The 17,995-nt window shown below is 39.0% G+C and overlaps 2 protein-coding genes across 4 annotated transcripts; both read right to left on the bottom strand.

The window, feature by feature from the left end:
- Positions 1 to 5,698, bottom strand: LOC133126345 (leukocyte elastase inhibitor-like). Its single transcript, XM_061238487.1, has 7 exons — positions 5,564 to 5,698; positions 4,729 to 4,906; positions 3,998 to 4,135; positions 3,575 to 3,692; positions 1,476 to 1,618; positions 816 to 983; positions 1 to 632 (listed from the first exon to the last, which is right to left on the bottom strand). The coding sequence occupies exons 2-7, from the start codon at positions 4,894 to 4,896 to the stop codon at positions 162 to 164; spliced, it is 1,206 nt and encodes a 401-aa protein (XP_061094471.1). The 5' UTR covers positions 4,897 to 4,906; positions 5,564 to 5,698; the 3' UTR covers positions 1 to 161.
- Positions 5,699 to 8,647: 2,949 nt separating this feature from the next.
- Positions 8,648 to 17,678, bottom strand: LOC133127312 (leukocyte elastase inhibitor-like). 3 transcript variants are annotated; one of them, XM_061240097.1, is made up of 8 exons: positions 17,539 to 17,678; positions 16,475 to 16,652; positions 14,421 to 14,513; positions 13,693 to 13,830; positions 11,887 to 12,004; positions 11,347 to 11,489; positions 9,482 to 9,649; positions 8,648 to 9,305 (listed from the first exon to the last, which is right to left on the bottom strand). In XM_061240097.1, the coding sequence occupies exons 2-8, from the start codon at positions 16,640 to 16,642 to the stop codon at positions 8,898 to 8,900; spliced, it is 1,236 nt and encodes a 411-aa protein (XP_061096081.1). In that variant the 5' UTR covers positions 16,643 to 16,652; positions 17,539 to 17,678; the 3' UTR covers positions 8,648 to 8,897. The 3 variants fall into 3 exon arrangements, with proteins under 3 accessions (XP_061096081.1, XP_061096082.1, XP_061096083.1); XM_061240098.1 differs by having other exon boundaries at positions 16,475 to 16,682; positions 17,539 to 17,616; XM_061240099.1 differs by lacking the exon at positions 14,421 to 14,513.
- Positions 17,679 to 17,995: the final 317 nt, after the last annotated feature.

Below are 17,995 nucleotides of genomic sequence, written 5' to 3'. Positions count from 1 at the left end.
GGCTTGCATACTTTTATTTTCACAAATGAGAAATGTAATAATGGTTACTGCGTTTTATTTATACCACAGTTGTCAGTAGGTAAAATATAATTAATTCAATGCATTCGATTTCGAAGAGGTGACCATGGTACCATGGTACCAAAAAACAGGATTACATTCTTTTAAAACATTCGGCATTGTTGAAGCATTTCAAGGAGAGACTTTGTTTCTTTAGACTCCAGTTTAGAAGGGGAACAGAAACGGCCATAGAAGAGGATGCTCTGACTGGGGTTGTGTCTGATGAAGAACAGGAAGGGATGATCTGCGATGAACATAATTGGAGGGGGCCTGGCAGATCGGCCCATCATGATGGCAGCAGTGGCAGCAGCAGCCTCTGTGCCCTCCTCGTTCACCTCCACAAATGCCTTGTGCACCACTTTGGACACCACCAGGTCGCCGCTGGGAGACATGCCAGAGAAGTCGCTTTTGGACACATCGAAGGCATCCTTCATGCCCATACTGACCAGAACTTCTCTCAGGTCATAGCTCTCTTCCATCTTGAACTTGGGCAGAGCCACATTTACCTCAGGAGTATCCATATTTTCAGGCTGTGTCCACTTAATGAGCTTCTTGCACGTGAGCTCCCTTTCCAACTGTAGGAGAAAAGAAGCCATTGTTCCAATTGCAAGTGATATGAGAGATTCTCAAAGGCTAGGCATTAATACCACATGATCTTATAGTCTGCCAAGTATAAGATATAGGTATTGTCAAGATTACCTTGTAGGCATCGTTATAGATGACAAAGCCATTGAGTTTTTGTACAGCAAATTACTTACCCTCTCAAGCCCTGTGGAGTCATCCTCAATCTCTCTGGGCAGAATAAAGAGCATGCTCAGCTCTTTACCAATGTAAGGCATCTCCAGAATCTGACAACTGACTTCTGGAATGAACGTCAAACCAAAGTTGGCCTTCTGGTGCATCATCTGCACTGGCTTACTTTCATTCTGAAAAATTCAAGATGGTGCAGATCTTTCAAACATATTTTAAATATAAAAGTAGTGATATGTATGTGATATATAGCATACATTTGTTATGGTTAAGTGTGTATTCTGTAGAGGTGGGTTTAATTAATTTTCACTTAAAAAATCAACAAGCAACTTCACCAGGGATAATCAGCCTTTTGCATACCACTGTGAAAGATAAAGTTCCAAAATACAATTCAAGAAAATTCAGCAGAATTCATCATTCAATTCTCAAGAAGGGACATCACATCAAGGTAAGGCTGGATTACTCACTGATACTGCAACACTCATACAATTCAGTTCTTTATTTACATTACCCTGGAAACTGATGTCAAGAAATAACAGTTGCTATGCCACGCCTGTGACTGAACATCATAGGGGATAGAAGCCTTCGCTGTGTCAGTGTAGCCCACAGTTCTGAATCATTTTGCAATCAAACTGTAATCTGAAAACTGAGTAAGTATGAACTGTTACCTTATTCAATTTGAATGGCAGTTCCTTTGTGTCTGCCCCTTTGAATTGGCTGTTCCAGTTACCCTTAAAATATATAGCATTCACCAACACCAGTCTGGTCATATTGTCAACAGTCCCTTTTGACAGCAGGTTCTTGATTTTCTCTACAAGAAAGCATACTTCAGTGGAGGTGTACAGGTGGGACTATGTCACACAAGTATATGTATTAAGATGTAAAGCTACTGGGAAAATGCATTATGTTAATAATAATAATGCAGATATGTCAGGGAGCTTGAAATACACAGAAATGGAACCTTCAACACCTAAAGAAAAGAAAGCCATCAGTGCAAAATATCTTGTATCCTACGGATGATAGAAAGGCTACTTCATGTATGGAAGTATCTTCAAATTACCGAAACTCCCACTGCATAATCATTTCAGTAAAAAGCACATGGCATGATTGTCATTTGAAATGACTATACACTATGTCCATAGTATAGACAGTGTGGATTCTGAATATGATTGACGCAACTCCTGGTTGTTGCTCTAAACATGACACAGACTGAACTAGGTAAACTGATCTAATCTGGCAGCCTCCTCTACTTCATCATCTAAGTCAGGGATGCACAACTGCGTACTGATTTTGGTTTTTGTTCCAACCAATTGCCTTGTTTTTAATTTGCTGACAGCTCTATGAATTACCCTGGTTCAAGCCTGTACTGTACTGTAAAATCCTGAGGATACATTTGCAGTATGCAGCTGTAGCCAGTACTCATACACATGTCAGATAAGATATGATTGAGTCAATTAAATAACTGAAACGGATCGGCCCTTGTTGTACACACCTGATCCAAGTGGAATACATAGGACAGAAAATTTCTAATGGAAATCTCCTCCACCTCTCGATGTGTCTGTAATTGTTATGTTTCTGAGTATTATCTGTTAGCTAATATTATATTTTTGTTAATTTATTATTTTTCATTATCATGTCTCCCTGCGACCCTGTTCAGGATAAGCGGGTTAAGATAATGGATGGATGGATATCATGTCTGGCTTTCTGCTTACATTCATTGCACTTGCCTTCTCCTGTGATGTCTGTGTCTCTATGTAGTTCTGAGCCCGAGTCACTTCCCTATCTGCGTGATTCACTATTCGGGTGGTTTCGTTATTTTCCGGTTTCCCTCGATTCCTTCTTAGTCTCAATTTCTCTTAATTCCTGCTTTTCCTCCATTCATGTTTGTAGATAGCACTAATCTACTAATAAGAACTAACATAGATTTTGTACAGTACTAATTATATTAACTCACTAATTGTCTGACTAACTAACTAACAGTCACTAGTTTTGGGAAATTATAATTGAATCACGTAACTAACAGACTAACTTTATCTCTATTTCTATACTGCTCTATAACTCTGCCTAGAGCGGCCTGTAGCATAGTGGTTAAGGTAAATGACTGGGATAGGCAAGGTTGGTGGTTCGAATCCCAGTGTAGCCACAATTAGATCCACACAGCCGTTGGGCCCTTGAGCAAGGCCCTTAACCCTGCATTGCTCCAGGGGAGGATTGTCTCCTGCTTAGTCTAATCAAGTGTATGTCGCTCTGGATAAGAGCGTCTGCCAAATGCCAATAATGTAATGTAATATGTAATGTCTTACCTCTAGATTGCCTGCCTTAATTCAGCAAAGTGTTCACACCTGCTCTCCCCTCTCACTATGTTCCTTAACTCTAAGCAATTGTTTACTCCCTAGTCCGGACCCGTTTGTATTACATGTGTGTCTTTGTGAATCCAGTCCGTGTCTTTGTGCATCCCTCATTATTGTATTATTGCCCGTTTTTGTTTCTCACCTGATTATTTCTTAGATCATCCTCACTCCCATGCCCCGCCTAGTTTGTCTTATCCCTCAGTGTATTTCAACCCCAGTCTCAGTAGATGCCTTTGTCAGGACGTTGATCTATATGACAGAACTGATTACTTGTAAGCCTGTAATACTACAGATTCCTGAGACGCCCTTTTGCCTGATTTTGAGATTGCCTTACCCTTTCTGTTTTGTCTGCCTTTAGATTTCCCATGGTCTGCGTTTGGGTCTCCTGAACAGTACATTACAGTAGCTACAGTTACCTTTAGTCTGCTTCTCCACCCAGCTGTTAATCTTCACCCTGGCATCCTCTGCTTTTGATTTGAAGTCAACGGTCTCCAGCCCTGCCTGATAGAACTCCTCTGTGTCCTGAATGTATTTCTACAGATTCACAAAGACAATGTTGGAACTATTTTCGATTGTAGCAAGCTGCATGCTTCAGATGGAGAAACCCTTCCAGTGTCTTTCAAAGTGACTTGCCTTTATTTGTAACAGCAATTTGAATTGAAGTGAATGGGAAACAATGAGTGAAAGCCCTATATATGAACATACAACTACCTGATGGTGGCCAACGTAAAACACAGTGCATACACACTGTGGTTAGAATGCAATATGCTTACTTTCACTCAGAAGTATTTACAAGCATTGACAAATATGTACAAGACACATTAAACAAAGTACATTACCTCCAGAAACTCATAAGACTGCTCCCCATACAGGCGATTTGCCAAGCTCAGTGCATACGGGGCACCCTCTTTGTTGAGTTCAGACATCAGTTTTTTTAATCCAGCATGAATGTCATCAGCCTCGTGAAAGTGGAGAGACTGAAGGCGGGTACAGAAAAAGACTTTGAGACTTTCTCTACAGAAAGTACAAGCAAGGCATAAAACTGCTTCAGTTTCTTCTGATTAAAAAAATAACTTTTATCTTACTAACACATCTAGAGTAAATATACGAATCCAACAGCACTGTGGTTGGCCCTTTAAGACTTTACAGAACTTTGCATTCTAAATGTATCTAAATAAAAGGAGAAACCATATTGATTTGACAGTGGCATTAAAGGCAGACAAAGTCACCACCTAAGCCCTATTTTGAGGCAGGAAAAAACCTAGCAATTTGTCTAAAGGAGTTCTGCAAAGAAGAGATACAATTCCTCCACTGTGATGTGAAAGGCTCACTCATTAGAGGACGTGGCAAAAAACATGGAAAATAGCTTACATGCATCAGGTGTCCATTAGAATAACACATTTAATACTGTTTGCCTTCTCAATAGATGATCCTCTCCATGTCTGTTACTGTGCACTGAGGTCGCCCAAGTACTGTAAGCATACTCCTTTACAAAGAAGGTAATTATATATTAATGCAGTTGTGTTGTGCTGGGACGTCTGAGAGTGGCACTGTGCCTGGGTGAACTCACCTCAGCTATCTGTGTAGCTGTGTTCCCCCGGGCGCCCATGTACACCATGGCCAGAGCTGAGGAGATGCTGAGTGGAGAGTAGAAGATGTTGTCCGATTTATTACTCTCACTTATCTTCTTAAACAGATCCAGGGAGAAGTTGGTGTTTGCAGTAGTCAGTGACTCCATTGCTGGTTTCCTGGTAGGGCAAGCATTTCAGAATTAAATACATCATGCAGTTGGAACAACATATAATTTTTCTGCAGTTGAGTAATTTGTAAAGTGCACACTCCAAAAGACAATCTGTGGAAACTTTTCTCATGTCTATTTTCTGGTGGGCATTGGATTTCCTGAATGACGTTGTAAGAATATATCCAGTCGCGGTAATCCAAGTTTTCTCTTTTTTGAGTCATGGGTACGATAATGCCGTTTATTGTAATCTTGAGCAACGAAGATACTCCAAAATAAGTTTACAGTGCTATTCGGCACCATAGACAATACAAACAGAATAATTAATACAGGGTGGAGCAGAATGCCTTTTGTTCAGTGAAAGCAGCATTTCCTTCTATTTTGGTTGCAAGGTAAGCAGGTTTATCCACAATGCAGTTCTGTTCCTTTATAGCTGGATATAAAGATTAACTATCTCATAGCTAACTGTTGAACACAATAACATAATTATTAGATTTTCTAACTATATATTAAACCCAAATTACATTATATCATATCTTGCAAATGCATACTGTCTAGCCATCGTTAGTTTGCCAACTAGCTGATGTCGTTAGTTGCTATATTGCAGCAATTGTAAGATCTCTCAAAAGAATGCCTCACTGAAAGTTTAAAGTGGTTGAATACTCACTTTATTTTCCTATCGTGTTGAAGTGTCAAGCTCCACTCAATCAGAGGTGTGTATGAAAATATTTACTTCAAGCAAAGTTGCTAATTCTCGGCGAGGCGCACCCGCATCACACAACTGTCACCTGTCTTTCTGTTGGGTGCGTCCCTGTATTAAAAATTCCTCCGCTAGTCTCCTCCCCTCATACGGAGGAGACAGGCGAACTACGCACACGGCAACGGGCACGAACTGCACACTATGGACTATGGAATTAAAATATGTTTTGTGCAAATCAATAAATACATTGTCTATGCTGCGGGTCATAAATCTCGTTTTGTGTTCAATGTTTCCTTTTCACAAAAGTCTCACCAGTGAGTCTTGGTACAAACACATTTTCCTTGATTTGGCTCTGAACTCCACTATTTTAGATTTGTTATCGAATAATTCAGACGTGATTAATGTGCAGATTTTCAGGAGTAGCCTATTTATTTTTATTTTTTATTATTTTTTTATTATTGATTTGCATATTTTGGTTTCACCTTGTATAGATTACAACACGTTGCTGGTTTCCTGGTAGGGCAAGCATTTCAAAAGTAAATACATCATGCAATTGGAACTACATATATTTTTTCTGCTATCGAATGGTATGTAAAATGCAGTCAAAATATACAGTAGTTTAAAATGTAAACATTACACACTAATTTTCTCTTATTGGATAAGAACAAAACAATTATTAATGCTGAACGTTTTATGGCTGTTTAACTTTTAGCAACAATGGGCTTTTGAAACAAAGTTCAAATAAACCCTATAAACTCCACTATTTTGGGGACTTCATCAAACACATTCAAAGACAGCCTTTATTTATAGGCTACCGACCCTGTGTAAAAAAGGATCCATTCAAAACAACAACAACAACAACAACAATAATAATAATAATAATAATAATAATAGCCTATTTTTAGAATGAACAGTGCTGCACACTCCGAAGGACAATCCGTAGAAAATTGTATAATTTCCATTTTCTGTTGGGCATGTTGTGAGATTTCCTGAATGATGTTGAAAGAATTTCCAGTTGCGGAATCCAGAAGTTTTCTCCTTTTGGAAATTACATTTGTGTCATATTCATCTTTTGATCTCAAATCAAATTACCTAATAAAATAATAAATTTCACTTAAACATTACCATACATTTGGAGGGCACTGTACATATTAATCCTTCACTATTGCTCACATAATCTTAGATAATTCTGCTTAAATCTATGGAAATGTTAAAGTGAATGTAAAGTGGCTGGAAATTTTTTAAATACTGTAACCATAATTTATACAGATAAATAAAACTACACCTCCGCCAAGTATCTATTTAAGGTTATATAAATAACTATAATACACATTTCAAGTCAGAAATGTGTTGTATTGAAAGCAATGTCAGGATATGGGTGTGGTCTGGACTGCTTCACCACCCCACCTCCCTCCTCAACTTCTCCCAAAATGTACCACCTACAACTAAATTGTATTGGAGGAGATGAGAGGCTGGTAGAGGGATAAATTCGGTAGAGGGATTAAGAGCTGCCTCACAGCAAGGAGGTCCTGGGTTCGAATCCCCGTCGGCCGGGGCCTCTCTGTGCGGAGTTTGCATGTTCTCCCCGTGTCTGCGTGGGTTTCCTCCGGGTACTCCGGTTTCCTCCCACAGTCCAAAGACATGCACGTTAGGCTGATTGGAGAGTCTAAATTGCCCGTAGGTATGAGTGTGTGAGTGAATGATGTGTGTGCCCTGCGATAGACTGGCGACCTGTCCAGGGTGTATTCCTGCCTCTCACCCAATGTATGCTGGGATAGGCTCCAGCCCCCTGCGACCCTGATCAGGATAAGCGGGTTCAGATAATGGATGGATGGATGGATTAAGAGCTGAAAATATTGAGAGGGAGGATGGGAGGAGATATGAAATGAGACTAAAAAATGTATTGGCCATTAGGTCAGGGAATTTTTGGTGTCATCAAGGACCGTGACCCAATAGCTCAGAGTCTGGCAGTAAGTCCCCATGTATAGGAATAGATCTAAGTGTTAAGTATTTATTAGACTCATGTCTTAGATTTATTAAGTCTTCTGCTGCTGTAGCCTATCCACTAAAGAGGTTTGATGCAGAGTGTGTTCAGAGATGCTCATCTGCATACCACTGTTGCAATGCATGGTTATTTGCGTTACTGCCACCTGTCAGCTTCGACCTCCCTTCTCTTCTGACCTCTCTCATTACATTAACAAGCCGTTTTTGCCTACAGAACTGCTGCTCACTGGATTCTTTTTTTGTTTTTTGCATCATTCTTTGCAAACTCTAGAGATGAGTTTGCATGAAAATCCCAGGAGATCAGCAGCTTCTAAGATACACAAACCACCCTGTCTGGCACCAACAACCATTCCACGGTCAAAGTAACTTAGATCATATTTCTTCCCCATTCTGACATTTGGTCTGAAAAAAAACTGAACCTTTTGATCACATCTGCATGCTTTTATGCATTTAGTTGCTGACACATGATTGGCTGATTAAATATTGCATTAATAAGCTGGTGTACAGGTCTACTTAATAAAGTGGTCACTGAGTGTGAGTTGCTATTGGAATTCATTTGATTCCTCTAATTTTGCTGATGCTTAATCCATACCATAATAAGACCATTCTATCAAGTTTGCAATCTTTAGAGTAACTTTAAACGGTCTTTATGATGTTGAACTGGACTTAAAGTCCTGTGAAATGAAACAGGAGAGTGTGGGCTTTGTGCAGAGTGTGCATAGATTTCAGAGGAGAGTGTTGCTAATCTACAAGTGCAACCACATATGTCTTGATTATGAAGAAATCACGAATATGAAGAAATTGAGTTGTCAAATAAAAATGAAATGATGTGGCTGCAAGGTTGTGCATCCTGCTAAAACACTGGTTTTTCATGGAACATAATTAGCCACCATTTTAGCCAGTTATAGAGATTTTGGTTGGCAAGACTGTCCCAAGTAACACCTCTGGTTGATTGGGCATCAGTAGTCTGCTTGTACCAGCTGCACATGGAAAGTTCTCCTCTGATGTAATTACTAAGCAGCTAAGTTAATAAAGCAACTCATACAGTCAAGTTTAGTGCACTTTTATTTTCAAAAATGTGACACTGCTTATTGCTTGTTGTTTTCAGTTGATCACTAAGTAAAGCAGAAGTATTGAAATGCATTATATTTCAAAGAGGATACCATAGAAATCTCACAGTACAATATACTGTAGGAAACATTATTTAGTTGATTACATGTTTTAAGACAAGCAGCATTACAGAAATATTGAATGTCTAGACATTATTGCTTTAGTAGAAACGGCAGAGTTTAAGACTTCAAGGGGAGCAGAAACGGCCATAGAAGAGGATGCTCTGAGTGGGGTTGTGTCTGATGAAGAACAGGAAGGGATGGTCTGCGGTGAACATAATTGGGGGTGGCCTGGCACATCGATACATCATCATGACAGCAGTGGCGGCAGCAGCCTCTGTGCCCTCCTCGTTCACCTCCACAAAGGCCTTGTGCACCACTTTGGACACCACCAGGCCATTGTTGGGAGACATGCCAGAGAAGTCGCTTTTAGCCACATCAAAGGCATCCTTCATGCCCATACTGACCAGAATATCTTTCAGGTCATAGCTCTCTTCCATCTTGAACTTGGGCAGAGCCACATTTACCTCAGGAGTATCCATATTTTCAGGCTGTGTCCACTGAATGAGCTTTTCGTATGTAAGCTCCCTTTCCAACTGTAGGAAAAAAGAAAAGAAAATTGCAAGTGTGGGATTCTCAAAGTTCAGGAAACTCTTTATCATATACCATACTCTGCCAAGTTTGAACCCAGTAGGTATTGTCTTGATTGCCTTGGAGCCAGTATTATAGTTGACAAAGCCATTCAATTATTGTACCCCAAATTCAGTCTTACCCTCTCAAGCCCTGTGGAGTCATCCTCAATCTCTCTGGGCAGAATAATAAGCATGCTCAGCTCTTTACCAATGTAAGGCATCTCCAGAATCTGACAATTGACCTCCGGAATGAACGCCAAATCAAATTTGGCCTTCTGGTGCATCATCTGTACTGGCTTACTTTCATTCTGAAAAATTCAAGATGGTGGAAGTCTTTCACATACAGTTGTAAGCAAACATCTGGGCACCCCGGGTAAAAAAAAAAAAAAGCCTTTTACAATTAATATCTTGGTGAACAGAAGCAAACCTGAACTGTAAATGTTACAGATAAACATGAGACCTTTCTGCAAATTATAACAGTTTATAAATGATAAAAAAGGAAAAGGGCCCGGTGCAAATGTTTGGGAACCCTTTTGGATTATTCTTTGTTACTTTGTTACTCTTTTCAATGAGTCAGGTGAATATAATTTCAGGACTGAACTTTTTATTCTTTTAACTCCATGACTAAAGAATCAAACTGCAGTGGCTGTTCTGTCTGGCGTAAACAACCATGGCTTCCTCTAAACAGTTGTCCAAGGATGTCAGAATGAAGATGGTTCATCTGTACCAAGAAGTGGAAGGCTACAAAAACTCTCTCAACATTTCAAACGGCCTATTTCCACTGTGAGAAACATTATTAGAAATGGGAAGATAAATAGAATAGTTGAAGTCAAGGCAATGTTCAGACAGAATGGCCAGAGACTTGGTGAGAAATGCTCAGAGGAACCCACACATCACTACAAAAAAGCTGCAAAAAAGAGTAGCAGACACAGGTCTAGCTGTTCACAGGACAACAATACAATATACTTTAAATAACAAAGACATTGGTAAAGACATGGCAGAGTTGCCAGAAAGAAGCCCTTTCCTATGACCTCAACACAAAATTATAAAAAAAGAAAACATTGAGAAGCCTAAAGCCTTTCGGAACAATGTGCTTTGGACTGACAAATCCAAAATTGAACTTTCTGGCCACCACCAAAGAAGGTATCTTTTTGAGAAAAAGTGTGAAGCCTTTGTAAAGAAGAACACCTTGCCAACTGTTGTGTGGCAGCTGGGGGCACAGAGTGTGAGTGGAAGGAAGAATAGATTCTACCAAATATTAAGACATTCTAGAGGCTAATGTTCGAAGGTGAGTCTAAACATTGAAGTTGAAGATTGGGTATTCCATCAAGATAATGATCCCAAGCATACCTCAAAATCAACCATGAAGTACCTCTAGGAAAGAGAGATGAAGGTTTTGGAATGGCCACCACAGTCCCCAGACTTGAATATTATTGAAAATCAGTGAAGAGATTTCAAACATGTCATACATGTTAGAGGTATTCTGCCAGAAAGAATAGGGAACATTCCAAAAGTGAGAATTGAAAGACTCTTAGCTTGCCACAGGAAGGCTTTGCAAGCTGTTATAGTTGCCTGAGGAGGAGTTACAAAGTACTAAATGACAGGGTTCCCAAACTTTTGCACAGGGCTTTTTCTTTTTTCTTTTAAAACTGTAAAAGATTAATATTAAATAAATGAATAACTGTAAAATAAAAAGTAATCTTGCTTTAAAATATGTCATGTTTAAATTTGTACCATTTTGAGGTCAGGTTCCCTTCTGTTCACCAAGATATTCATTGTGAAAGCTTTTTCACCATGGGTGCCACAAAGATTTCTTACGACAGTGTAAGTAGTGCAAAAGGTTGTTTTTTTCACTTGCACTTCTTTTCAAAATCAACAAAACATGCAATTTGACCAGGGGTGCCCAACCTTTTGCATAACATTGTAAAATGTAAACTGCGTCAGTGCAGGCCACAATTCTGAATGAGAACTCTAGTCAGGAAACTGAGTAAGCATGAGCTGTTACCTTGCTCAATTTGAACAGAACTTCCTTTGTGTCGGCCTCTTTGAATTTCTTGTCCCAGTTACCCTTAAAATAGATGGCATTCACCAACACCAGTATGGTCATATGATCAACAGTCCCTTTCGCCAGCAAGTTCTTGATTTTCTCTATAAAGAAATGACAGTAAGTGGAGTTGTACATATGTGACTGTCATAGTACTGTAGTAAGATACACTGTGAAGCTACTGAAAAACTGCATTGTTTTGGCTAATGCAGATGTGGTTCATGCAGAAGTTCATATTCGTTTCCACACCAAACACGTGGCAAGATATTTGAACTGATAAAACCCAGTAGTCTTTTTCCCCTTGATTTAAGTGGAATACATAGGCACTGCTGTAAAGCATTCACATTTGTTATCATTTATTAGATGCCAAACAATGGAAACTGACAACAGCAAGCAGCTGTCCACTTCTTGATCATTTCAGTGGAATACGTAGGACAGAGGATCTGCAAATTTCAAATGAAAGTCTCCTGAACCTGTAGATGTGTCTGTAACGGCAGTTACCTTGAGTCTGCTTCTCCACCCAGCTGTTAATCTTCACCCTTTCATCCTCTGCTTTTGATTTGAAGTCAACAGTCTCCAGCTCTGCTTGATAGAACTTCTTTGTGTCCATAATGAATTTCTACAGATTCACAGAGACAGTGAAATTCTAATACTACTACCACTACTAATTAAAATAAATAATAATACATTTTATTTAAAGAGCTTTCCAAAAGACCCAAAGTCTCTTTACATCAGAAGTCACACAATTCAAGTAAAAGAGTTGCAACATCAGTCCAAAAAAAGAGAAAATAAGATAATAATACTACTACTACTAATAATAATAATTATAATAAGTAATGCAAACAAATACAAGAATAAGCCAATGTAAACAGGTGAGCTTTGAGTCTAGATTTAAACATGGTCAGTGACTGCGTTTCTGACAATGGGGGGGGGGCTGGTGTAAGTGTCATTGTCCCATTGTCTGGTATGGGTAAGTACCCATAGCCGTTTCTTGTGTTCTAGCAAGGCATTTACAGTAGGTAAAACTGATCAAGAGGTTAAATATAATCTGGAAAGGAATAATTCATAGGAAAATTGATTTTATTAATTTATTACTTGTTTTATTTCACCAGGAAAACAATAAAACCTATCAAAATAACTCTATTATACTATTATTATACAGTTGTGTCAACAGTAAGATTAACAGCAGGCATTAAATATGGGAGTACAATTCAGTCACTGTGTCATGAATCATATGTCTATAATCAGCATGTCAGGTTTAAGGTTTTGTACATTTTGTAGAACCATTGAAAAGGTTCCCTTTGTCTAATATTACATTTTGTCTAAAGATTTGAAACCATTCAGTGTGACAGATGCAATAATAGAGGAAATCAGGCAGAGAGGAAATGCTTTTTCATGGCATAGTTTCTCCCCATTCTGACATTTGGTCTAAAAAACAGCTGAACCTCTTGACCATGTTTGCATGCTTTTATGCATTTAGTTGTTGCCACATGATTGGCAGATCACATTTTGTGCCATTGCCTATTGTTCATTGCAACCCCCAGCAAACCTTAAATGACTCTACCGGGAAAACAAAATGGAGTTTGAAGCTCAAGTATTCAGGAATTTTACATCTCATAATTGTCTAGCAAAACACAAGAGAAAGAGAAAGATCCAAGAGGTGGTGTGGTGCAACCTCCTGGAGTTGGCATGGAATGGCTCTGCAATGTTAATGATCATCCAAAACCCTCATGGCTGGGTTTCACATTTTTCGACAGAATGGTAAATATGGAGTGCCATATGGAGTGCTGGAGTGCCAGATTTGTATACATTACATGACATTACATTATTGGCATTTGGCAGACGCGCTTATCCAGAGCGACGTACAGTTGATTAGACTAAGCAGGAGACAATCCTCCCCTGGAGCAATGCAAAGTTCAGGGCCTTGCTCAAGGGCCCAACGGCTGTGCGGATCTTATTGTGGCTAGACTGGGATCAGAACCACCGACCTTGGGTATCCCAGTCATTTACCTTAACCACTACGCTACAGGCCGCCCAGTATAAAAAATGAACCCAATCTTGAAAAGTGCTTAAGATCTGTTTGGTCAGCATCAGTATAGGCCAGGGGCTTACAGAACAGGAACTATTACTGAGGCATGCACTGATGAGACATTATAGCAGTATTAATTCCTGATTTCAACACTAATCAGAGTGTCTGAGCATGCAAGAATCAACTGGTACAAGGTCTTATGTTGACTAGCCATACATTCATTCACAAGTGTTGGAAAATGTGTACAAAACACAAGGTCATTAAACAAAGAACATTACCTCCACAAACTCGTAAGACTGCTCCCCATACAGGCGATTTGCCAGGCTCAGTGCATACGGGGCACCCTCTTTGTTCAGTTCAGACATCAGCTTGCTGAATTCAGCATGAATGTCATCATCAGTTTGGGAGCGGAGAGACTGGAGACGTGTACAGACAAACACTTTTTGGGTTTGTTTCCTTACAGAAAGTACAAGCAAGACACAAAACTGCTACAGTTTCTTCTGATTAAGAAAAAATCCCTTTATCTTACTATCTAAATGTGCAAATCCAACTGAAAATAAACTTTGATTATACCATAAGCACTTTCCATTATAACAGAAGTATCTTATTTAATATAACAATTGTGCAGTAAATCTTTGTCTTTTCTGAACAAGCAAGCAAGAAAGAACAATAAAAAGGAAAGAGGCCAGAGTTTCTCTATTAGTCTGTTTGAGTATTAAAACACATTTTCTTTGTGTATTGTATTTATCAGACAATAGTTATGAGCAAACCTTCAGATTAGCATTTTTTTTTAACGTCTTTAAATTTCAATATCAACTTTCACAAAATATGACTATGGCTAAGGGTAAAGACAAACTCTGGAACAAATTGGTAAAGTTAAAGACCAAGACACCATCACCATAGCTCACCAGTCACCCAACAAACACCCATTGTTAAAGCAGCATACTGTATATACAATACATCTCATCCAATTAGTAACCCCAGCTGCAGTAACTTATTTCATCACCTTCAACACATCCAGTGGAAGCTGGTGTCTCTGTAATTGTTGTTGCTGTCCAGAGTTAACTTCGGGTTCTTTTTCTTTCGTAAAGCCAAGCACCTACAGCATCAACATTTTTAACACTGTGATGACATTAAATTCTAGTAGAGAAAGCTTTTTTCTGGAAATTCAAATGACAGAGAATATTTGAGAGACAGAGTATGATTCTTGGACATTTAGTAGCTGCCTTTGTGGAAGCCCCAAGTACAGGGGTCATCTGTACATGTACATAGCCTACTGTGTAAACATTACTGCACAAAACACAATAGCTGCCCAGCCCTGAACACATTTCATAACCTGAATTCCACACTGGCACTTAGGCATTACATTAAGAAGACTTAGGGAGGCTTAAGCTGCACTGACAAGACAAGAATCATATGCTGCATTCAATACCAAGTAACACGGTGACTACACATGGGAAGAATGAAGCGCAGCTAGTTGTTGAAACTTGTCGTCATCCATCCAGGAAGCCGTTACCTTGTTGAACCACAACGATATGTGATAGTAGTAGGTTGTCTGCGGTTATAAAAGGCTAAATTGTGTCGCTTTGTGAAAACTAAATATATTTTAAGGAACAAACAGGGCTAACTCAGTTAGCCATGTAACCTACATGAAAAAGTTCTGCCTCGGCTCTATGTTGCTAGTAGCTTAGGCTACATCTGCCTGCTTCATACTACGCTGTTAAGTGATTGGACACGCTAGGAAAGGTCAGCTTTTTTTTTCAGCAATTTATACTGTAGTTTTATATACAAAATTGAAACACTAATTACATAACAGATTTCAATTTTGAAACTATGAAATTAATATATTTGAATTTTTCACTTAGCATTTTATAGTTTTTTTGTCATCTGGCTGTTGCACTGCTATGGAAGAAAATAAGTGCCAACAAGATCAGGACCGGGAGTGAGGTCCACTGCTGTAGACTGTATTTCTTTATTATAATTTTTACTATACGAGGTTATATTTCAAAGAGAGCCCTACGGGCCACCATAGTAATGACTCTAAGACAACCCACACAAACCACGAAAGCCGGAAATAGAGTCATTTATCCAAAACTCAATTTTTAACACATTTAGCTAAGGAACAGAAAAAGAAAAAAAAAATTCAATTGACTTTCAATTATGAAAGTTCCATAGCGCTATCCAAACACACACACATCTAAAGATACATGTAACACATTTTGCCTATAACAAGCCACTTTTGGAATTTGTTTAATTTGTTGTAAAACACATACAAATGCATATGGAAAATTGTAAGGTAACCCAATTTATTTTACAGTGCATTGCTGCTTTTACTGAATTTTTTCAAAACTCACTGAATTTTTAAATTTATCTCTAAATAGTACAATAATTTAAAGACATTATTTTGTGTCCTGGACGCTTGGCCCATTAATAATAATAATCGTTTGAATGCCACAGCCTGTTTGAGTATTGTTGCTGACCATGTGCATCCATTCATGGCCACAATAAACCCATCTAATGGCTACTTCCAGCATAATAATGCATGTCACAAAGCGAAAGTCATCTCAAAACATGAAAATTAATCCAATGTTCTTCAGTGGCCGAACCAGTCACCAAATCTGAATCCAATAGAACACCTTTGGAATACGGTAGACCGGGAGATTTGTAGCACGAATGTGCAGCTGACAGATCTGCATAAATTGTGTGATGCAATCATGTAAACATGGAACAGAATCTCAAAGGAATGTTTTCAATATCTTGTGGAAACCATGCCACAAATAATTGAGGCTGTTCTGAGAGCCCTACCCATTTGATTTAATTTGCTCTCTATCTTTTCTTGTGGTGAGACAAGTTAAAATGACAAAAATATTGTGACGGAGCAGCACTATTGCATAACATGTTAAACACAATGAAGAAGTCTTCTCAATGGATGATCCTTTCCAAAATGTATGTTAGACTGAGATATCTCAAGTACTGTAAGCACACTCCCACACACAGGAAGTAATGCAGTTGTGGTGTGCTGCAATGTCTGAGAGTGACACTGTGCCTGGGTGAACTCACCACAGACATCTGTGTAGCTGTGTTCCCCCGGGCGCCCATGTACACCATGGCCAGAGCTGAGGAGATGCTGAGTGGAGAGTAGAAGATGTTGTCCGATTTATTACTCTCACTTATCTTCTTAAACAGATCCAGGGAGAAGTTGGTGTTTGCAGCCGTCAGTGATTCCATTGTCGGTATCCTGGGAGGGCGATTCAGAATTCATGTTTTGCTGCAGTAGTAAAGTACAGGAAAACTATGTGCTTCACACTCGCAGTACACAGAAATGTATATGTTTGCTTGTTGGATATGAACTCAACACTTAATGGCTGATGAAACCTGCAGCAATGGGCTTTAAAGTTCAGACAGATAGATGATGCTGAGGTAATTCATTTTAAATCCACTATTTTGGATATAGCTTGCCAAACATAACCTATGTATTTTAAGAATGAATTGTCGCTGCATACTCCTAAATTCCTGTGGAATTTCACATGTTCATATTGAATGGATGCCTTCCTGGAAATAATATCTAGTCTCAGAAATCCAAATTTTCTCTTTTTCGATTCTAGTGGAGAACCTGGTCTAAATGTTTATGTAGTCTACATCAGGCAAAGTTGTTGTTGGGACGGCAATTTGTTTACTGTTATCTTGAGCAACAAGCCTGTCGGTGCATCTGACAGCACACTCCAAATTAAGTCTACAGAAAATTTCAAAATAGGTTTGCATTTGGCACCATTGAGGCAATCCTAGCAGATTAATCATACGGGGTGCGGTAGAATGCCTTTTGTCATTCAGGGAAAACAGCAGGGAGCAGCATTTCATACTTTGTTGCCTGCTGAGTGAGCAAGTTTTGCACAATGCAGTTTTGTTCATTATCAAAACTAGACATCATAGCTAGACATAAAGCTTAACTAGCTCATAATTAAATGTAGAACACGATACAGCAAATGTTTGAGTTTCTGTCTCCATATTAAACCTATAACATAAGATATAGCAGAACCCCCAAATGCATACTAGCTACTGTAGCTATCGTTAAAGATCTGTCTAAAGAATGTCCCACTGGAATTTTGAAGAGGCTGAATACTCACTTAATTTTCCAGTTGTTTTGTTAAGTCCAAGTCGACGACGAGCGTGTGAAGCCTACTAGGTTACTTCACGGAAGAAGACAGTATTTGTCCGCGAGGCACGCCCACATCATAGAGCCCGCATGTCATCTGTCCTTCCGCTTAGGGAGGGCGAACTTCACGAGACAAGCATATTCTTTATAGTCAGCCGGCAGAAACTGTACTGGAATATATTTTTGTCAAAATTATGTATATCCGGTGCGTATTAATCGCCGAACTTAATGATATATAATATGATATGAATGTACCTTGATGGAGACGATGTTGTTCGTTTTTGGGCCGATCAGTTTAATTTTAAGTTTTTTCTAGCTTTTGGACAAACGCAACCATTTCTATGAAACACAAATTTTCAGTATGAGTAATTTCCCACTTTTCAAAATTGATTGATTTAAGGCTATTAATGATACTAGCCTACGTAAAT

Source organism: Conger conger, chromosome 4, assembly GCF_963514075.1.
Source record: "Conger conger chromosome 4, fConCon1.1, whole genome shotgun sequence".
In the NCBI taxonomy this organism is placed as follows: Eukaryota; Metazoa; Chordata; class Actinopteri; order Anguilliformes; family Congridae; genus Conger; species Conger conger.
Note: the sequence above shows the minus strand (reverse complement) of the source record. Positions and strands in the feature narration are given on the sequence as shown.

Bases quoted from the DNA above. Each gene is read 5' to 3' on its own strand.
- LOC133126345 (XM_061238487.1), bottom strand. From the start codon at position 4,896: ATGGAGTCACTGACTACTGCAAACACCAACTTCTCCCTGGATCTGTTT. The intron at 1,619-3,574 runs GTAACTGTAGCT...GCTTTCTTGTAG, and splicing joins GGTGGAGAAGCAGACTAAAG to AGAAAATCAAGAACCTGCTG. The intron at 984-1,475 runs GTAACAGTTCAT...TGAATTTTTCAG, and splicing joins TGCCATTCAAATTGAATAAG to AATGAAAGTAAGCCAGTGCA.
- LOC133127312 (XM_061240097.1), bottom strand. From the start codon at position 16,642: ATGGAATCACTGACGGCTGCAAACACCAACTTCTCCCTGGATCTGTTT. The intron at 12,005-13,692 runs GTAATGTTCTTT...GTGAATCTGTAG, and splicing joins AGTCTTACGAGTTTGTGGAG to AAATTCATTATGGACACAAA. The intron at 11,490-11,886 runs GTAACTGCCGTT...ATTTCTTTATAG, and splicing joins GGTGGAGAAGCAGACTCAAG to AGAAAATCAAGAACTTGCTG.